General features: G+C 44.4%; 1 protein-coding gene across 10 annotated transcripts in view; it reads right to left on the minus strand.

The window, feature by feature from the left end:
* Positions 1-17,609, minus strand: part of LOC144068848 (ELKS/Rab6-interacting/CAST family member 1-like) — a 67,942-nt gene that overhangs the window by 30,349 nt on the left and 19,984 nt on the right. For 5 of the 10 annotated variants that reach the window (XR_013298317.1, XR_013298318.1, XM_077593730.1 and 2 more), the window contains 10 exons: positions 17,067-17,234; positions 16,827-16,994; positions 14,770-14,907; positions 14,296-14,436; positions 11,838-11,978; positions 10,495-10,688; positions 10,173-10,271; positions 7,854-7,865; positions 4,603-4,738; positions 2,669-2,800 (listed from right to left, as the gene is read on the minus strand). Coding sequence is in view for 7 of the 10 variants with exons in the window: in XM_077593730.1 (XP_077449856.1) it covers positions 2,669-2,800; positions 4,603-4,738; positions 7,854-7,865; positions 10,173-10,271; positions 10,495-10,688; positions 11,838-11,978; positions 14,296-14,436; positions 14,770-14,907; positions 16,827-16,994; positions 17,067-17,234 (1,329 nt within the window). In the remaining 3 variants the exon portion in view is untranslated. The remainder of the gene's footprint in view (positions 1-2,668; positions 2,801-4,602; positions 4,739-7,853; positions 7,866-10,172; positions 10,272-10,494; positions 10,689-11,837; positions 11,979-14,295; positions 14,437-14,769; positions 14,908-16,826; positions 16,995-17,066; positions 17,235-17,609) is intronic. The other 5 variants (XR_013298319.1, XM_077593733.1, XM_077593735.1 and 2 more) reach the window with 1 other exon arrangement.

Raw genomic sequence — 17,609 nt, forward strand, 5'->3', positions numbered from 1 at the left:
ATCAATAAAAAGAGACAGCCCAAACACAAAGTACGTTCTGAATTTAAAGTACAAGCCGGCGAGGAAAAAAGAAGTGAGGGATGAAAAAGGGGAGTGGAAAAAGCAGGAAATGCAAAGGAACGCGCTGTCGGAAAAAAAGCCGCAACACACACACACAGCGTCCGCCGTTGACCATCAATGACTAACGTCTAGCTCAAAATGTCTCCCGCATTTTGGCGCGGCCATGCCTTTGCATCAATGTGCAGGTGTGATGCTCTAATGTGACAATTTCTTTTTTTTTTGCGACAGAGGTGCCATTGATGGTGATAGATGTCCGATCCATTTTGATCGCTGCCGGATACATACAGCGTGAATTTGTAAGATATGCTGACTCACTCTTTGCAATTGCTTGTTAGTATTGCATCAGTTTGGTGTGAGCAATGAAAAATGTCGAGTCATGTTGAGACATCCGCTCTGCAGATGTCTTTTTGTTATCTTCTCTGTACAGCATCATATTTTTCACATATAAATAGATGCACAAACTGTTAGTTCAGAGAGAGTTGCGGCGAATAGGCTGTGCGTTCGCAGCCGTTCGAGCTCTCCCCGTCCTGCAGTCTGGTAATAAACGTATCTCCTTGAAATTGGTCTCACTCTTTCTTAACCTGCTCCTGAAGTTGTTTTACAGAGATCCAACAGAATTATTTCGAGAAATTCTGCGCTTCCGAGTCCAAATTTAATTACTGTAATTTTCGGACTATAAGTGGCACCTGAGTGCCAGTTGCACAGGCCAAATATTATGCACAATGAAGATTAAAAAACAAAAACAAATGTATGTATATGCATACCTGTCAACCTTGCCCAATTGCTCCCCTTATAAATGATTGCAAGTCCCTCTATTAGGTGATTAAAACAAATATCACCTAAAAACTAAAAAATGCAACGTGGTACATTACTCACATTGGGCACATTTAAAAGTCTCAAACTTTCTCCATCGTGGACAGGGTGCCTAATCAGTCAGGGCCCCTTTTGTATGCGCTAAATTATAGATTCTGTAGATGTCACTGTATGTCGCTGATAACTTGACTGTCTGGGTACATTGCTTGCTGACTCACTATATCAGGGGTAGGAAACCTATGGCTCGGGAGGCACATATGGCTCTTTTGATGGGTGCATATGGCTCTCCACTAACCTGTGAGGTAAATTATGGAAACTGCTGGTGAGAAAGCGCAGGAATAGGAGCGTTACGTTGGTATTATGGCATTGACACTACCCCAGCGCCTTATAATCATTTATTTCATTACACTCTTTTGCATGGATTTCTCATTGATACTCATTGATTAGCAACAACGTAACAATGTTGTCAAAATAATTCAGAGACTTTTTGTACTTTAAAAGTGGTGAAATGACTAAAAGAAAGCACACATTTTCATGTATGTTGACTTTTAAATTCGGAGCATGGCTCTCAAGGATTCACATTTAAAAAATATGAATTGATTATGGCTCTTTCCATCAAAAAGGTTCCCGACCCCTGCACTATATTGATATAGTGGAAAGGCAGAAGTGACTGACTTGCGTGCACGTATCATGCTCAAAGCATGACAACATTAGCAATCGACAATGACGTTTTCATCTGACCGATCCGGAATAGAGCCGAAATGGGTAAAACGAGATCGGTTTTACAAAAAAAATCGTACAAAAGTTGTTATACGGCGTACACAATTTGAAAGGATAAAAAAAACGGATAAAATACAGGAAAACTTGTTGACAGGTATGGTATATATCACACTTTTTGGGGAAAAGAAACATCTTTAAGTAACAATAGTAAAAGGGAAAAAAATAAAGAGACTTATTTGGACCGGGAGCGGGAGTGATCCTACAGAGGGGGGTGGAATTTTTTTCTCTGGGACCAGCAGGCAATGAGAGTCAAAACCCACTCTACCGCCAGACCTCCCGGTTAAAATGGATCGGATGTCTATCACCATCATTTGCTTAGATTTGAAGCGGAATCCCAGTGGGCAAAGTCCCACAATGGAGCATTCCCCTTGTAAACCATCCCTTGCACCTAAACATGCACCTGATGCGTGTAAAACAAAAAAACACGCACATCGGTATCATCACTCGGATTGCCCGCTTGCTAGAATTGCCCAAATAAGCCATGTGGGGCGTGACCGAGCGTCTTAGCCAACGCAAAACGACCTTTTGCGCCCGCGTTAATGTCCATCCAAAGACAGCCGGCTAACGTGTGGAGGCAGTAATAACAAAGAAGCGCTGTCATTTTAGCCAACGACTACACGGCGCCATGTTTTCTCAGGGCAGTCCTCATCCTCGCTGCCCACGCTTGTTTTTTTTTGTCCCCCCCCCCTCCCGGGCGGCGTCGGAAGAAGCTTTCCGAGCGGAGATAATGGCCGGACGGCTGTCCGTCTCCTACCGGGACGGACAAAATGCGACTTGTTCCCGAAATAGGGACTTATTGACCGAACCGGGAGAGGACTGGGCAAACACGCGGCCGCGCCTGAATGAGCTCAGCTGGCACGCGTTCGCCGCCGTGAGCCACCTTTGCCAGCGACGCGTTTAAACGTGGCAGCTTTGACGTCAGCCAAAAAACACAAACGCTCGGGAGTGGACGGGTTGAGGGGAAGGTGAAGATTGCGGTCGCGCCATGGGTAATCGGGACGGTTGTTTTTTTTACCTGTTTTTCGGATTGCGTGCGGGCCTGCTCCTCTTGGGCCAGCACCAACTCCCTCTCGGTGGTGATCTGAACGCTTTCCCTCAGGGCCTCCTCCAACTCCTCGATGCGCTCCTCTTTGGAGCGAATGGAGTCCTGCGAAGATCCCACCGATCGTGGAAGAAATTTTTAAAAAACGGCGCACGGCGTGCCAGTGGAGTGATCCACGTCAAACCGTGGAAATGTATGACTTTACTTTGGTGGAAACGCTGCATTTGTAAGTAGGATTTTGGTTTTTCTCTCGACATGGATGGGGTAAAAAAAAAAAAATGGAAAAGGATTGCTGCCAGGGCTCCCTGGGACATCGATCGCCGTCAATTGCAGCCAATGAGTGATTACTTAAAAATAAATAAAACCCTCTTTTTTTTGCTGAAAATAGCCGGATTTCCAATCACAGGATTGCATTCTGGACGTCTCTAGTATGCGTCGTATCGCATCAGTTTTCAAACACAACCCCCCAAAAATTTTAACTCAATGGAAAACATTTTTTTTCTCAGCACAGATAGAATAATAAAATAGAAAACATGTTACGTGGACCACTTTTTAAAATTGTAAAATGCCTATGAAGCGGCTAGAACCGTCTAATCCAATTTGCCTGGGGGGCTGGCAGCGATAGTTCGGTCCAATCAAAATGGAGCGGAAAATATACCCTATAAAAAGACGTTTTGTGTTCCCGCACCGTATTTCCTCGCATATAAGCCGACCCTGTGTATAAACCGCACCCTTAAAATTGTCTTAAAAATCATTGAATTTTACAATTTCTCACGTATAAGCCGACCCCTGATTCACAATTTTCTCTTCCATATTCATGGTTTTAATAGGGAGTACAAATGTGTTACTTTGGAGGGAAAATCTTAAGAATAATCATCGCACATGGTATTTCTGAGCTACTGTATGAATCAAAAGCACATTTTTAGGGTCACTATCATAAGGAAGTTAGTAAATAATTCATTAGGGGTTGTTTTCTTACTGCAAAACAGAAAATAACCAACAAATAGCAAATGTTAATTTGCCGACATTTACTTGTGAAAAAGAGTATAATAATGCTGTAAGTCTTGTGAGCATATAAGCTGTACCCTTGATTCAGTCATCACTTTTTTAGTTACACATAAGGCTTATATGTGAAAATAATGGTAGGTGTTATCTGTCATATCAAAGGCATTTAACAAATTCAACATAATAACTTCGCACATCGACTGACAAAAACACACCCGCTTAATTAGAAAAAAATGGATCATCTCCTTCCCCTTTGAGGACGTTGCGGCATTCGAAATCACAGTTCGAGACTTTTCAAAAATCAAAACCCACGCCGCGACCTCGGCCGTCTCCCGAGTCCGAGCATAACGACGTGGACGGGCCTAATTCAATTACATCCCGAATCCAATCGACGTTCCGAACTCGACTCGGATTTCATCGGTCCGCTCAGAGAAACCCCGCGAAAGCAATCGGTTACGGTCATTCGCCGAATCCTCCAGGTCACGAGGAGAGCGTAAGCGAAAACTGTCATCTGCCTCCAATCAGAGAGGCCGCTACCAATTCCTGGAAGAGCGGAGGGGGGAGGACGGAAAAAAAAAAAGGTGACTGGGAAAGTTCAAGGGGCCGAGCTGAAAAAAAATCTGCGGTTGGAAATCTTCACCATTGCGAAGCCGCGACGTTCCCGCTCAAGTACCCGTCCCTTGTCGCCTCGTCGGCTGTCAATCATCCTCTGCGGATACCGGCGCGCGAACTCCCCGAGCTGCACGGCATACACGAGCGCCGGCGTCGCCCGAGGCGGCTCCCCTCCCCCGTCGCATTCTGACGAGTTGCCATCGTTAGGACGGACGGACGGACGAAGCTCATCAATTGGAGGGAGAAAAGTTTCCTCCCTCCCCCGCACCTTCCACTTTCTCCCTTCCTACCTTTATCTGCTGAGAACTCTCGTTGATGTTGTCTTCCCGTTTCTTGGCCTCCTCCATCAACTGGGCGTTTTTGCTCTTCTCCATTTGCTCTTTATGCTTCAGGTTGGACACCTTTTTGGATTGATCCTTCGTCTGCCTGCGCAAAACAATTGAATTGAATTCAATGCTTTTATTGTCTTGATACATGTATAATGACATTTAAGGCATCAAGGCTGAAGCTTGGCAAGTTTGTATGGATTTGATGTCTATCGCTTGAACTGGAGAGTGGCATGGCTGTCAGCCAATGAACATTAAGATGACGTTTGGATTTTACCCCCCTATTTTTATCATCAGACTTTAATATAGAAATGTCAAACGCCACCCTAAGTTAACTTGGGACGGCGATAGACGTCTATTATGACAAAATGGATCGCTCATCTAGTGGTTAGCGCGTCGGCCTCAAAGCTCTGGGGTCGTGGGTTGGATCCCAGGTCGCTCCCCACCGTGTTTGTATGTTCTCCCCAGGGCTTGGGCATGACCGGCTGTTTGGTCGCCGGTCTTTTGGTCGCCGGACTTTTGGTCGCGGTCTTTTGGTCGCCCGGACCCAAACAACAGGCGACCAAAAGACCAGCGACCAAACGACCGAGTACCGGGCTTGCGTGGGTTTTTTTCTGGGTCCTCCTACATTCCAAAAACATGCTAGGCTAGCTTAAATTGCCCCGAGCTACGAGTGATTCATTGCTGTCCCCTTGTGCCCTGCGATTGGCCAGCCACCAATTCAGGGTGTCCGCGGCCCAGGACTCCAGCACCCCCATGACCCTCGTGAGGATAAGCCGTCTAGAAAACGAATGAATGATTGGTCGACTATTCCCAGCAATGGCAATAAAACATGATCAGTCATTTCTTCATTTTCCGTACCGCTTATCCTCACAAGGGTGGCGGGGTGGTGCTGGAGCCTATCCCAACCAATCACAGAGCATATTACCAGTCACTACCAGTTAATATGGCTCGGTTTCAAAGTGCCCGTTTGATACACAAATGATCCAAAAGTCATCTTTGGGTGACTGTTTTTGTCAAGCAAAATGACATAGTTTGACTGTTACAATAGAATTGAGTGACCCAGTGTGTGAAGAAAGGTTTTAATCCTCCTTCCTAAGCTGCCCAGAAGCCATTGCGCCTCTGTCAGAATCCTATCGGCCATCACACCAGCTCGTCTCAATCGGGGCCTTTAATACCTTTTCGCCTCGGCGTAATGCCAGTAAGGTTTTAACGGCTTACACCGAATCACGGCTCGGGATGAATGATAAGGAACACAAAAGGTTTGGAGGCCAGTGCGCGCCAATGGGAGTCCATTCAACTTTTTTGGTGGTGGCCAATGAGTTAAAAGCATAATTTTTGCAGGTTTTGAAGGCAGATTAGATGTCCCAGATTCGATCCTGTCAGTCTCAGAGGTGGATTCAGAAACAGATTCATTTTTTTAAGTGCTAATTAACTCATTGTCCGCCATTTTATAAGGATAGACGTCCAAAGTTGGACTGGGACAGTCAAACGGGATTGGACGTCTAATGCCGCCAATGTCAGTCTTTGCAATTGATGTGGATTGGATGTCTAGAACTGTCAAAAGTCACAAACAAATATAATCCTGAACTATTTTGAAAAAAAGTACATATAGAGTATCTACAACTGATTTGTTAATGCATACACTGTCTTAATTGAAATACCTTTTCAAGGCCTGTTTGTGTGTGCGTTTGTGTGTAACAGGTCATAAAAAGGCAGGAATGTTCCAATTGGAGGATGTCCAGGAAGCGGCTCGCATCCATTTCTCCGAGGTAACCCCCCCCCACCTTCACGCAACATTTGCCTCACGTACGCTGGAGTATACGACGCGAGCATGTGGTCTTGATTTGCCACTAGGGCAACGTTCCCCCCGCGGACTCCTGATTTTATCCTACAATTCCTCTTGTTTTTGCTCACTTGTCATTGGGTTACAGCTCAAAGATCATTTGGTTTTAGCCTAAAACGTGGTCATCTGACTACTAAATACAAGGCTACGTATTGGCGCAGCATCACCCTCTCATTATCAACGTGAGAAATGCAAAGAATTTATGAGCGTGCGCTTTGAAATTCCGCCTAAATGTGATTGAATTTATATAGACTCCACACACAAGCTGCTTTGTAGGGCGTCGAGGCTCAGACCACACGCAAATATTTCAAGGGGAGGCGACTATACGTGTTCATTTACGTGCATCGACACTGTTGCAAACATACCGAGAGCTGCTCATGTGAATACATTTAAAAAAAAAGTTGTTGACAGCACTTTGAACGGCAAAATTCTCGGATATGGTTCTCCCAAAACTTGCTTTAACTCCCCAACGTGAGAACTTTTTTTTTTTTTACCTCCTTCATTAGCAAGCGGGTGATATTCGGGAGCCCGCGCAAAGGTAATATTAATATTGCATTTGGAGTCCTGTATAAATATTTGATCAGAAATACTCTGAGGATTCGTGTATGTTTACTGCACGCAGTTCACACAAAATTAACATCAAGGATTTCCTTTAAACCACTTTTCGCTCTTTCTATTGGAGAAAAAAAAAACTTTAAAAGTGTTGCTTTGGTTTATCGCACACAAAAGGAGACACATTTTTGAATTGGGTATTTTTTACGTCGTCTTTTTCCGTAGGTGATCACGTTTCCATTCTGACATTGACAAATTTGCTTAGTTCTTGAAGGTCATATTGAATTTCATAACACTTTTTTGTTTCCTCTGAGATTTACAAAAATATTCTCAATTGTGCTGTAAAAAGGTGTCTTAGATTTCTAACTTCTTAGCGCTTGTGTTTCCTGGCTGTCTTGGCTTTTGTTTTGGTGATTCAAGTCCAACTCTAATGGGAAAGCAGAACAAAAAAAAAGGAGCTTGCCTGGCTGAGCGACAGAAGACGGCTTTTTTTGTTGTTGTTTTTCTTTTCGTTTTTTTTACGCACGCAGCATCTCCTGTTTTGATGTGAGGAACTCCTCATCCTCTGCCAAACGCCTGACATCGCCGTTTCCACGGCTCCCAAACGTGATTGTTTTCTTTCTTTCTTCCTGCGCTCGCTTTGAGTTCCCGTGTGACTCTCAGTTAGCGCGTAGAACTCGCTTTAACGGTTCGAACGCCGCCGAGAAAAGCCTTTTCAGGAGCGGCGTATCCAAATGAGCTCCATTGGCGGCGATAGACGACCAATGTGGGGAGTTTGGAAGGAGCGGGAGGGAAAGAAGGCGTGCCGTACACTAACCTGGATGCGAGACTTGCCGGCGTCACGGGGGAGAAGGAGAAAGAAAGCGCAAGGTGAGACAGGAAGTGACAAGTGCTAAAAGTGCTAAGACAGACCGAAGGACAGGGTGGCAGAGGCAGGCAAATAGAGATGTCCCGGATCATGTGATGGGAAATTGGGCCCGATCACGTCATTTTCAGGGGTTGCTGACCGGGTAAAAAAAAGATAGTTTTTTTTTTTTTTTTACTATAAACTCATTGGCTGCCATTGACAGTGACTGACGTCCAATCCGTTTTGACTAGGGAGCTCGCCAGTCCCCCCCAGTGAGACTGGATTGGACATCTATCATCGACCATGGTGGCATACCTGTCAACCTCTGCCGATAACTGCCCTTATAAATGATTATGATTCCCCTTACAAACCCCCCAAAAAACTTACAAACACCGTACGTCGTACGGTGTTTGTAAGGTTTTTTGGGGGGTTTGTAAGGGGAATCATAATCATTTATAAGGGCAGTTATCGGCAGAGGTTGACAGGTATGTGGTGGTAAAATTTGACCAGCTTTTCCAAGGAAATGAATTTGATGTCTGATGGGTTTTTTTTTTGGAGTGACAACCAAATATCTAAAGAATAATAACCTTTTTATATGGCTTTAATATTGGATAGATTTGTTTCCAATTGGGTGAGAAAAAAAATGCAAATATTTTTCCCTGCTTAATACTTTTCCCAGGTATGAGACCCACAAAAATCAGGTGATTCGGAGTGGTAAAAATATGCCACCGGGAGACCCCTGCGGGCAAAGGACAATCTCGTGAGTGCTCGCCTCACCTCACTTGACCTTAAAACATTTGTGCCAGGAAAGGGTCGCTCAAAAGCACACTTAAAGCGGCGAGGGCGTTCACCAGACATTAGTTCTTCTCGGATAGTTGTGTTAGAACCCCCCAAAAAGTTTGCGCGACGGTGGGAAAGGACACATTAGTAACGGAGCTCATTGTGTGTTTTGACTGGCTTCCACTTGAACCTCACTTGACACAATTTGTTCATTAACAACATCTCCGATATTTCTCGCTGTTTTTCAATCCCGACCCTCCCTCTCCTCCTCCTTTTGCCTTTGCCTCTACGTCGCCACCGCTTTGTTTTCCACTGGGCTGTCCAAATCCTTTATTTTGGCCATCCAGGCAGATTTTTCAGCTCCATTTCCCCCCAGTGTGAAGTCACTCAGTCCGCTCCAATTACCGTCCTAGTTACTGAAATAAATAGCCCGCCACCGAGTTATACAGCTGGATTTACACACGCGGGAAGGTCGACGACGGCCGGCCTCGTTGAACCCGCGCGCGAGCCTTTCATCATCGGCGGCTCGGGGAAATGTTCCACCTGGGCTAGGTTTTTTTTTTCCGGTCCTAAACCGCTAGGAAAACAACTTGCATCGGAAGCTCGTACATTACGATGGCGAGCGGGAAACGTTTCATCTCGCGGTTCGAATCCAGGACGACGACGGTGAGATTCGCCATTTTTTCCAAGCGGTCCCATCCCAAACGCAGCGTTTCGTCCACCGCGACACTCAGAACCAATAAATCATTAAAAGCGCACGGCTAAACCCTCGCTAATTGGACGTCGGCGGTTGCTGAATTATAAATAGCCGCCGTTTTTTTTTTTCCTTCTGCCCCGCCTGCCAGACGCGGGCGCTTTGAAACCAATGTCCCCGGAATCATTAACAGTCATTAGTTTTACTGCCCTCAAAAAAAAAAGACGGAACGAGAGGAGAGGTTGCGGCGGGACGTAACGAGCAAGTGGACAGACGTGATGAAAAAGACGTCTGGCCTTTGAAAACTGACGTTTTTTTCTCCTCTGCCGTGCGTTCGAAGCCATTTAAGAAGACGCCGTTAGTGTACACAAGAAGAAGAACAACAGCAAAAGCTCGGCGGGCAAAAAAAACGTGCGCACAAAGAACATTTGACAGGCGTTAGAAAACATTCCTGTTGGGGGGGAAAGGTCGTCGAAAGCTGGGCAAAATTTGTGAAAGCGAGCGTTGCGTCAGTGACGGAGGAGAACAAAGGTTCTCCGAGGTTCTCAAAGGAACCTTTGTTCTCCTTGGAGAAGGGTTGCAAAATGTACAGATGGAAAAACGACTGTGCGATAGTGCAACTCCAACAGAGATTAGTGAATTCAGCCGCGTCCCACGTGGAAAAAAAAAAAAGGGATTTTTTTTAAACGTCCAGGAAGGATGGGAGTGGCCTTTTTCCACGTGGGAGGGGCTGCCGACATCTGGCAAGCAAAGTGACTTGTTTTTTAGTTTCGTGCAATTTTCCAATTCCGTCAGCAGCGCCTCCAGCCACTCACGTGCCCAGGTAGTCCCACACTAACCCCCCCATTGGCTGCTGAGAAGCAGCTGGGGGAGGGGCTTGAGGAGAACGCCACAGATGAGAGGCGGAAGGCCTTCTTGTAATAATAATAATAATAATAACAGTAATAATGAAGGCAAAATTAAAGGGGAAGAAAGAGCACGATTTAATGAATCGGTAGAAGAATTATTATTATTTTTTAAATCTGCCGCCGTCGACGGCGATAGATGTCCAATCTCGGAAGCAAGGAGTGGCAGGATTGGACATCTTTGGCCGTCAACGGCGGTCTTGATTTTAACCCTTTGCTTTCCGTGGCTCACCTCTCCAGTTCGTGGATCTTTTTTTCCTTGTCGTTCTTCTCGTTCTCCATCTCCCTGAGGATCTCCAGGAGCCGCTCCACCTCGACCTGAGCCTTACCGGCGTCCCCCTTGTGGCGGCTCACTTCCTCCTCCAGGCAGGAGATGCGTTGCGCCAGCTCAGCGCTGGCCGCCGACTCTACCGCCGCACTCTGAGCCTGCGACGTCCCAAAACCAAGGTGGGAGTTCAATTGAGTTCCAACGGAAGCCAAAGTATCAAAGTCCCTCAAAATCAATAGTAAATGATCCAAATTTTACCGTAAGTGGCTTCCAAGTACAAAAAAAGGGAGGCAAAATGAACTCATTGCCTGCTGTTGACATTAATAAATGGTTCTCTGTTCATTCGGCCCTCCCAGTCAAAATTGATTGGACTTCTATCGCTTTCAATGGAGGCAAGTCAGTTAACTTTTCGGGCCAAAAATAAACTCACATGAGATCTAGTTAGCATTATTGTAGCCTGCGAACCAAACTGAGTTTGACATCCCTGCTTTTTAGAAACATTTGTAACCTATTGAACCTCTTAGAATGCTACATTTTTAAGACATAATTGCTACCAAACCACAATACAGTAATATCTCGAATATCCCGGTTAATGTAGACCAGACATGGCCGCGATAAACGAAAAACTGCGAAATAGGATCACCCCTATTATAACTACTTTTTTTTCCTTCAGTGCTGAGTCCTAGCGAGTTTCAGCGTGGATTTTCACAGTTTTCTGAACTTAAAAAATAAGTAAATAAATAAAAAAATTCAGACAAAAAAAGTCTGCGATGTAGTGAAACCGCAAAAGTTGAGGCCGCGATATTCGAGGGATTACTGTGGTAGCAAGGTCTCCCCACATTTTGCTAGACCGAAAAGAAGACACACACACACACACACACACACACACAAAAACAAGTTAGAAACAAAAGTTATAACAGCTGTGACTGTTTCCCAGAAGCAAATGTTGCTCTTGGGACACGCGTATGTGTGTGTGTGTGTGTGTGTGTGTGTGGGTGGGTGTATGTGTGTATGTATGTATATGCATGTATGTGCGCCCACAAATTAGAAAGCCTATTAGTTTTGGAAGTGCGCAAACTCTTTACACATCTTTATGTGGAGAGTCAATGTTTGAGAGTCTGACAGTATAATGTGTGCATGAGAAGCCAAATAAAAGAGGAGCGAAAAAACACAACCCGCACGGTCACACGTGCAGAATGTCAATCAAAAGCCACACACACACACATGCAAACACACCAAGGTTGGAGTCTGCATTACATCGCGGCTAACACAAAGAGACGGCGACGCCATATGCGGGAAACGCGTACCTTCTTCAGTTGGTTCTCCACTTTGACGCACTCCTCCTTCTTTTGCTCCAAGACGATCTCCATGCTTTTCAGCCTGTTGTCCTTCTTAAGAGCGGAGGAGGCCAGAGAAGAGGCCTTCTCTTTCAGGTCCAAAAGCGACGCCTGTGATTGGGGACAAAAAGGGAGGAAATGAGCTACTACAGATAAGCCGCCGTTCCTTTGCACAATCTTGACTTTGCCTCGACCTCTTTTTCAAAACGACTTCATCACCGCAATAACCTGTTACTGCATCTTAGTCCTAACTGTGGGGACATTAAAAAAAAAAAACAATCAAACTGCACTAGTATTTTTTATCCTTTGTAGAGTGTGATTCATCATCACTGTGCTCTTGAAGGCTTTTTCCCAAGACCTGACTCCCCCCCTCCCAAATCATTTTCCCCACTGAATCTATCCATGCGTGAAGTCCATCTCCTTTTTTTCCCCTTTCGGGTGATAGAGACACATCCAGCTCGCGGGAGGAGCGGCACCGAGACCTATCATTTTACAGTCCGACGATTTTAAGGCATACTCTTGTTCTACCGTCTTTAAGTGTGTGTGTGTGTGTGTGTGTGTGTGTGTGCTGATGTTGTCAGGCAAACCCCACGCGGGTATTTAGGAATGCTTATTTCGCCCGTGTATATCTGGAAATTATACAAGTGGACATTAACAGTTTTTACGAGCCCACAACATACTAAAAGTAAGCACACAGTGTAGTACAAGTCAGAGAAGGTGAAATTAAGCACCCACGCTTTCAACCCCCCCACCCCTCCGAAACAATAATGTGTGCATTTTAGTGCAGTGTTTGGGTGGAGTTCCACTTTTAAAAGAAGGTTTTGATTATAACTTCAACACGCCTTCTGACAGGCGCTTTGAAGCCCCAGTACGCATCGCTTAAATAAGGTAGTTTGCGTGCAAATTCTTGGCTGGAACATCGGTTTGCTTTAGCTGTTGTTTTCAAGATGTCTTGCCCATACTGATCCGATGTCCTTATTATTAGACCAGTAAAAATAATACAAAAAAAAAACAAGGATAAATCAAAAAAACCTTACAAACACCGTACGAGTCGTACGGTGTTTGTAAGGTTTTTTGGGGGTTTGTAAGGGGAATCATAATCATTTATAAGGGAAGTTATCGGCAGAGGTTGACAGGTATGCAAGTGGTCGTGCATTATCCTATTGTGAGGACATTTGTGTGCATAATTTTCGGAATATTTTGAAGGCAAGACAAAAGCAAACAACCCTCGATAGGTTGCATCTGAAAGTCAGGGTGGAGGCGGGGCAAATAGAGCCAACCCAAAGTTATCAAAATTTAAAACAAAATTAGAATTAAGTTTAGTGTAAGGTTAGATTAAACTTATTTTTTAGTCTGTCTGCATCGTAATCCAAGTTCATTTAAATTTGTTTATGTTATGTTACGAGCGCGTTGCCGTGTAAAAAGTCTCCGCCCCTCTCTCTCTCTCCCCCCTCCGCGAAATCCTTCTAATTTTAGTACTATTGAACACATTTTAGTACTATTAAACCACTTGTTATTTGTTACTTTGTTAATAGATGGCGAATTAGAACAAATAAAACATTTTTTCCAATCTAATATTCTGTTTTTGGTGTTTTTTCAGAGGGTTGGAACGAATTAATTTGTTTTTAGTTCATTTCTATGGGAAACGCTTGTTTGAGTTACGAGTAAATCGACATATGAGCTCAGTCCCAAAACGCATTAAGCTTGTACCACTGTATTTAAAGTAAGGCTTCCTAGTTCCCTCTCAGGAAACGCTTTGTTTGCGATATGATTGTTTTCTAAAGAGAAGTAGTCCCACTCAGCCGACATGTTTCCCTAGTGGTTTGATTTACAGCAGTCAAAGTATCGGATAAGGGCTTCACTAGTTTGTTTCAAAATACATATTTGAAGACAATGCCGACGAATACCGTAGTTTTCAGAATATGAATCACCCCAACCCCAAAAAACGTACAAAGAAGTATCCGGATCAGATAAATCGCACCTGCATGTACGGTAAGTCACAGACCCGGCATGATTTATAGTCCGTAAAATACGGTAACTCTTATCTATATTTCACCTTTCCCAGAAAGCTATAGAAATTGAACAACATAGCAATTTCACAAGCGACAAATATTCCAATGTGCTAAAAGATTGGCTCGTTTTTTTCCCCCACAGTTGCGTGCTTTGCATAAAGGTCACCAGAAGGTGCGCTTTCCCCAGTCGGGTCTTATATTAGGTTGTCGAGGGGGGACGTGACTGTTTTATCATGGCGGTCCTTCAGCACGAGGACCTTGGCGGGATAGGAGATCTGTTCTGCGGAGATAGATCAGTCAAGTTCTCCTTGACACGGAAGGAGAGGCTTGAGAAGGAGAGTGTGCGGCTAACAGCACAGATATTGATGTACAGTGTGAGTGTGTGTGTGTGTGTGTGTGTATGTGTGTGTGTGTACCTCACGGTCTGCAAGGTCAGCCTGCATCTGGGAAACTTTCTCCCGCAGCTCCTTCAGCTCCTTCTTGGCGGACTCCACCTCATCCCCCTTTTCTCTTTCCTCTTTTTCTCGCTGCTCTTTCAATCGCTCAATGATTCGTTCCTGGGACCAATGACAGATGGAACAAGGAAGTACAATAAAACTTTTTTTTTTTTTAAAAGCAGTCATGCACCTCGAGTCCAGATTGAATTTCCACACTCATAACAGTTGCATTAAACTTAATATGCATGGCAGCTCCGGCAGGATAAACGACCGAGCGTGATTTTAGACACGTAATGCGTTCTGGCAGGCAGCGCGCCTTTTTTTTTTTTAGACTAAAGCGACTACAGAGTGAACCGGAGGTCAAATTGAAGACGCGACGAGGTGGCGGCATTCAGGTGACAGGGTAGAATGCAAAAGAAACAGGAAGGGACACCCCATGGCAGATGAACGGACCTTCTCGGAGAGCGCTTCCTCCAGCGTTCCCAGAGCCGTGTCGGTGTTGGACGTGTCCGTCTGTAAGGATTTGACGCGTCCTTTAAGGCCGGTGAGCTGCTTGTCTTTGTCCTTCAGCTGATCTTGGAGGTTCTCTATCTACAAGAAGAAAAAATACATTGGACAGTGAATGATTACACTTAGAGCAAATCCATTTGAATTGGGAAAGGCTGGTAGTGACCGATCGCTCCCAGTTCAAATCCAATTGGGTGTCTATCGCGGTCCGCGGTAGACAAATTAAAAAAAAAAAAAGACTGCGTGATGAAGAATAAAAAGGCCCAAGTTGGAAATAAACGCCAAAATCAAACTCCCCCCACCTCCTGTTCTGCGTGATCCTTTTGAAACGTGAAATAAAAGCCATGAAGTTCAAGAAAAGAACTCCCACATTCACAGTGTGGATCTAAAACATTTCTTGCGCCTCATTAATCAACGGTTCGCTTGACAGCTTGACTGACAGCTCGCTCTCCTCACACACACACACACACACACACACACACACACACACACACACACACACACACACGCGCACACGCTTGACATTGGGTCTTTGATCCATCCGGCACTTTTTGAAACTGACAAGTGCTGGATGCGAAACACACAAAAACTGTAAACGTGATTTTACCTGTTTTGGTTTATTCCTTGGCCGCAAAGATCCGTACACAAACAGCCTAAACATGGCGCAAAAAAACCAAAAAAATGCAGTGGACTGTACGTATTCTATTTGAAGACGACGAAGGCCATGTTTTATTGAACAAGGGCCGCTTATTAGTATTCATCTTGATTTCTAACACACATACACCCCCCTCTCCGCTTCCACTCCCTTCTTCAGAGCTGTCTGCTTGATTGGTCATTGTGCCCTTCATGAACTCCATCTGTTTTGCAGACGAGAAAACAATGCATTTGACCACTAGATGAAAATAGATTAAATGACTGTGCATTGCTTTTCTATGCACATGGAGCTTTATATTATTATTATTATTTTTAAATATGAAAAAAAAAACATTTAATCTTGTGCTTCACTGTTGCAGCTTCTCAATTAGCTTGTATCACAGCGCCATCTACTGTACGTACAACAAAATTACAGACAATTACATGACTCCCAACACTTTCCCATTAAAATCGCTGTTAATTACCGTATTTTCTCGCATATAAGTCATATTTGTAGCTAAAAAAATGACTAAATCAAGGGTACGGCTTATATGCGGAAAATACTTACAGCTTTTTCACCAGTAGATGTCGGCAAATTAACATTTACTATTTGTTGGTTATTTTCTGTTTTGCAGTAGGAAAACAACCATTACTGGATGAATTAATTCCTTATGATATTGATCCTAATAATGTGCTTTTGATTCATACAGTATCTCAGAAAAACCACGTGCAATGATTTTATTAAGAATTTCCCTTCAAAGTAACACATTTGTACCCCCTATTAAAACCATGAATATGGGGGTGAAAATTGTGAATCAGGGGGGCGGCTTATACACGAGAAATTGTAAAATTCAACACTTTTAATGCAATTTAAGGGGTGATCCTTATACATGGGGGCGGCTTATATGCGAGAAAATACGGTAACTCATTCTTTGCCATTTTACTAGATTCACGCCACAAGGGCATAACCGTAATGTGAAATACCACGTAATTAAAACATGTTGGGAGCGTACAATAAAGTGCTTTAGGAGCATGAAAGCGTTTATTTGGTGTAAATTATCTTTTTATTTTTCAAATTAATTGCAATTAACAATTATTTTATGCTTGCTATTCCATTCTAATACACTATCATTTCCCCCATTTAACATTAAGTCTGATTTTATCAACCAATCAGGAGTCGGGAGGCAGTGCAGATTCGGATTGATGCCAATCAGCCAATCCCAATTTGCCTGGCATTCCGACTTCCGATTGTTGGAGAGTCATCGCAGACTTACGACGTGAAAGGAATTGCGTATCGCACGCGTGTGCTTGGAACACGTTTTCCCGCACGTGAAGCTTAAGGAAATCACGGCCCGAATGTCACGCCATACCTTTTTCTGAAGCACGACGACTTTGCGTTCCTTGACGTCCAGCATGTCCTTGAGGTCGCTAATTTCTCCGCTCTGCGTGCTCTTCTCGTCCGAGATTTCGGATATTTGCTGGCTCTTTTTGGACAGGAGTGCCTCTTTTTCCTCCTGGCGAATGCGCAAGGCGTCCACCTGCAAGCGTCAATGGCAGCACGTCACAAAATGACAGCCAAGAGACATTTGATGAGAGGCGCTTCGGCGTGCCTCGGTCTGTAGTATGGCAGCCCTCTGCTCCTTTGCGGTGAGCGACTCCTTGAGGACGTCCACGTGTTGCTTGCTGTCGGAAAACTGGTTGTTCAGAGTGTCCAGTTTGGTCCGGAGCGCCAGCAGCTCACTGTCCTTGCGGTTCAAATCCTGCTTCAGCTGATCCGTCTGTGTGACACACACAGGTTGTCCAACATGAATGGTGCACGTTTTGAATGTCCGAGGATAAATTCATCACGGGCCAAACTGGGCTCTAATTCAAATCGGCAGAATGAAAAAAAAGGAATTACCGTATTCCGCACTATAAGGCGCTTTTTGTCAAAAGCTGGCGAGGCGGCCTATACAGACGCTCCCCTACTTACGAACATTCGAGTTACGAACAACGGTACATAAGAACATGTCTGCGCATAGGTTTTTCTTTTCTTTTTTCCTTTTTTTTCCCCAAGATGGTGCCGTCACGCGGAAGCCAGTGACAGTAGCTCTGTATATTCTTGTTTTTCGTGTTTTACAGCCCTTCTATCTTTTTTTAAATTACATTTTAAT

Source organism: Stigmatopora argus, chromosome 23, assembly GCF_051989625.1.
Source record: "Stigmatopora argus isolate UIUO_Sarg chromosome 23, RoL_Sarg_1.0, whole genome shotgun sequence".
Lineage (NCBI taxonomy): Eukaryota > Metazoa > Chordata > Actinopteri > Syngnathiformes > Syngnathidae > Stigmatopora > Stigmatopora argus.